At 33.2% G+C, this 3513-nt stretch overlaps 1 protein-coding gene across 1 annotated transcript; it reads left to right on the top strand.

Annotated features, from left to right (window-relative positions):
• The first annotated feature begins 624 nt into the window (after nt 1–624).
• On the top strand, nt 625–2518 carry LOC145013914 (putative WRKY transcription factor 70). The gene is made up of 3 exons (XM_078972267.1): nt 625–1075; nt 1250–1354; nt 1912–2518. Exons 1-3 carry the CDS (start codon nt 720–722, stop codon nt 2369–2371), a joined length of 921 nt encoding a protein of 306 aa, XP_078828393.1. The 5' UTR covers nt 625–719; the 3' UTR covers nt 2372–2518.
• The last annotated feature ends 995 nt before the right edge of the window (nt 2519–3513 follow it).

Here is a 3513-nt window from a genome sequence, read left to right as displayed (position 1 = left end):
CCACCCAACAACCCTTCCCCCACCCCTGAATCAACAATAATGGAACCACCGTCACAATCACCCGAAAAATGGAAATCCATGTAGGCGGAGACGTCAAAATTTTGTTTTTATGTTCTAAATTAAATCCATTATTGATTTCAAATAATCTTGAAACATATATGGTTTTAATTTTACTGATATTTTCGGTAATTAAAATGTTAGAGGCCAGATATTACTTATTGTACTAGGCCCAAAATATTTGGGGACTATTTTCTTAAAGTTAAAAAAGTTCTGGTTGTGTAGTTATGAAGATTCCAAATATTGTCTTCTAATGAATAATTCTAAATTTATTTATATGTTTTGTATATGTTAAATAACAATAAATGTTTTAACAACAAAAATGGTAATATCGTCATTTGCCTTCCTTATAGTCAACATTCTACACACGCTTTTGTATACATGCAATACGTCACCACACGCTGCTAAGCAATCGTCATATAGATACTTTTCCCCACTCTCACATCCGCGCTTGATCGATATCATTCTCTCTCGACGTGCGTGACCATAGTCGAGCGTCAGGCGCGAGGAAGTGATATTTAAGAAACTTCGGGACACTTGCTTTTTCCACATTTAATTCTAAATTATCATTTTTTCTATCAATAATTTCCGCATATAACTACGATCGTTGTTGTGTGTGTACTTGCTGTACTTAACATCGATCTCACTCCACCAATTGTTGTATGGAATCCCCAACTTGGCCGGAGAGTTCTCAAAGCAACCGGATAAAAGCAATTCAAGAACTCACCCACGGTCAAGAATGGACAAATAAGCTTCAGGAGGCCCTTTGGTGCCCGGAGAATTTCGAGTCTGACCCAACATCAATCGATGGTGTATTGGTTCAAATCTTGGAGATGTTCGAGAAGACCATCTCAATCGTGGGTACTTCTAGCAGTATCAATAACGCGACTTTTGATCAGCTTCTCACCAGTGATTTGCATTCTTCTGCCAGTTTGGGTAAACCAAAATCGGAAAATATTAACGAGACTCCAAATTCAGTAATACCGGTGAAAATTAAAAAGAGATGTGTTAAAAGAAGGTATAATATTACAATTATTTTAGACTGATCATATCCTTGTTTACCAAGCTAGAAAATAAACTGCAAAATGATTCCTCACCATAAGATTAGATCGTATGTGAATTATTTTAGGGTTTGATACATACATATATCGATATCAAGTTGCTAATACGTTATTTCCTTATGCAAATGCAGAAAAAGCTCATGGACATCTACAAAAGTAACTTCCGATCTGATTGATGATGGGCATGCTTGGAGAAAATATGGCCAAAAGGAAATTCTTAATGCGAACCACCAGAGGTCTTTTTTTATATTAAAGTCCAGTATTTATTACTATTTTATGTATCCACAAACGCATAGATAAAGCATTTTTCAAAAGTACATGTAATCATTAGATCGACGACAAACAGATCTAGCTCATCACTAATTACAATATCTCCCGATTAATTTGTTCAACACTCATAAATATGTTACTTTGTTTCTTAAAAATCATGGAATTCCATAAAGAATACACATATTCATGAATAAACTGAATCTCAAACCCAAAACAATTTAGTAGTTAGCCTCTACATGTAAGGCTTACATTAAATTCAACCACTTAATTAATTGTTAATGATTACTTAAACTAAGTGTACATAGCTCAATGAAAATTTAGTTTAAGCAAATGATATTTTGTTTCTCGGAGATAACTCATATATAAGATAAACCAATCAACCATAAAGATGCACTAACTTGTCTTGGACCTAATTAATAATATCAATGGATCTCTATAACCTTTTAGGGCAATTAATTAATTTGTATATACTAAAAGAAGAACTTTTTCCTAATTTTCCTCACTTATAGTTTTTTATATGCAGGAGTTATTATAGGTGTACTTACAAGTCCGACCAAGGGTGCCTAGCAACAAAACAAGTTCAAATGATCGAAGATAAGCCACCAAAGTATAGGATAACCTACTTCGGGAATCATACTTGCAATAATCTACAAAGAGCTCCTCCAATCATATTGGATTCTCCAGATCCTAGAGATGAGTCGATTATCCTTAATTTTGAAACAAAGGAACTCATAAAGAAGAAACACCTTCACCCTAATTTCCCATCCATTAAACAAGAGCTTAAGGATGGGTTTCCTTCTCTAAGCAGCCTGGGAGGCAACCAGTCTTCATCTTGTAATAACGATCCACCATGGGGTTCATTTACACATGTTCCACAAGTTCCAACAGAATCAGTATCTTTGATGTCATCATGGTTGGATCATGAGGAGATGGTATCACCACGGGCGTATTCTGGGTTGGATCGTGGGGACATCATATCCTGATGGGTATATTCATCTATGGCTGGTACTAATGGTTATCAAGTGAAATCATATTCTTGGAAAGAATGATTTCAGTAATACTTTCTTCTGAATTATGCTTTGGTTAGAGTTTCTATTTCAAGATGTATTCGAGATTCAGCAATATTATAAAGTTTCTCTATTAACTAATTAAAGTTTTAAATATGAAATCAAGTCTAATTTAATTTGATGTATGAGCTATGAGATGCATTATATACATGTCAAGTTGTGTTAATGCTTAGAGTAGTGTAATGTATACAAAAAGCATACATACATACATAAATACATACATACATACAAACCAAACATATACAAAATTTTCGTAGCTTGCAAATTTCATAAACTTAGGGGGGAGGGTTAACCTTAATGTTAGTTTAGAAAATATTGAAGTGCTTAGTTTGTCCAAGGTATTATGATATTTGGTGATCAAGGCACGTGACAATTGATCTTATTTACATAACCAGTACTATAAATAGAACATTTAGCTTTAGTACCTTTTCATTAGAGCATTATAATGAGTCATTTGAGATGGGTTGTCCTTGCAGTTCAAGTTTGGTTCTATGATTTCTTCTTCATTTTATAGCAATTCAATAGTTTTTATGTGATTGGACATTTGCAAATTTTAAATAGAATATTTATTTTGGTTGCCAAAATAATATAATCTGAGTTTTCAACAACAACGAGTTTTTTTTGTAGATCGAGGAGGTTTTCTATGATGATAACATTTTCTTAAACAAGCACAAATTGATGTGACAATGGTGTTAATTAAGAGAAATGATGAGTTTTATGGATAAAAAATCATGCGTTATATATTGTAGTTGTTGACGTTGTAGGAAATGGACTCTCAAAACTCACTCTAAAATGAACTTACAACGGAGAAAATGTATAGCCAAAAGAAAGTATTCTAAAGTTGGAGGAACTGTCATTTTATATTAATGTAAAAAACAAAAGAGATTTATTTATAACCTTACCTACACTAGTCACATTAGTCACATGGGAAGATGCAAAAGGGATAAAATAGTAGTGGACTCACCAAAAACTTATATTCTCCCTAAGATCAGGTAAAAGCTTTTACCAAGCTTTTATTATTAAAAAGAAAAAACATGCATAATTAGATAATAGACCCA

The sequence above is a fragment of the Lactuca saligna genome, chromosome 9, assembly GCF_052625555.1.
Source record: "Lactuca saligna cultivar CGN05327 chromosome 9, ASM5262555v1, whole genome shotgun sequence".
Taxonomy (NCBI): domain Eukaryota; kingdom Viridiplantae; phylum Streptophyta; class Magnoliopsida; order Asterales; family Asteraceae; genus Lactuca; species Lactuca saligna.
Note: the sequence above shows the minus strand (reverse complement) of the source record. Positions and strands in the feature narration are given on the sequence as shown.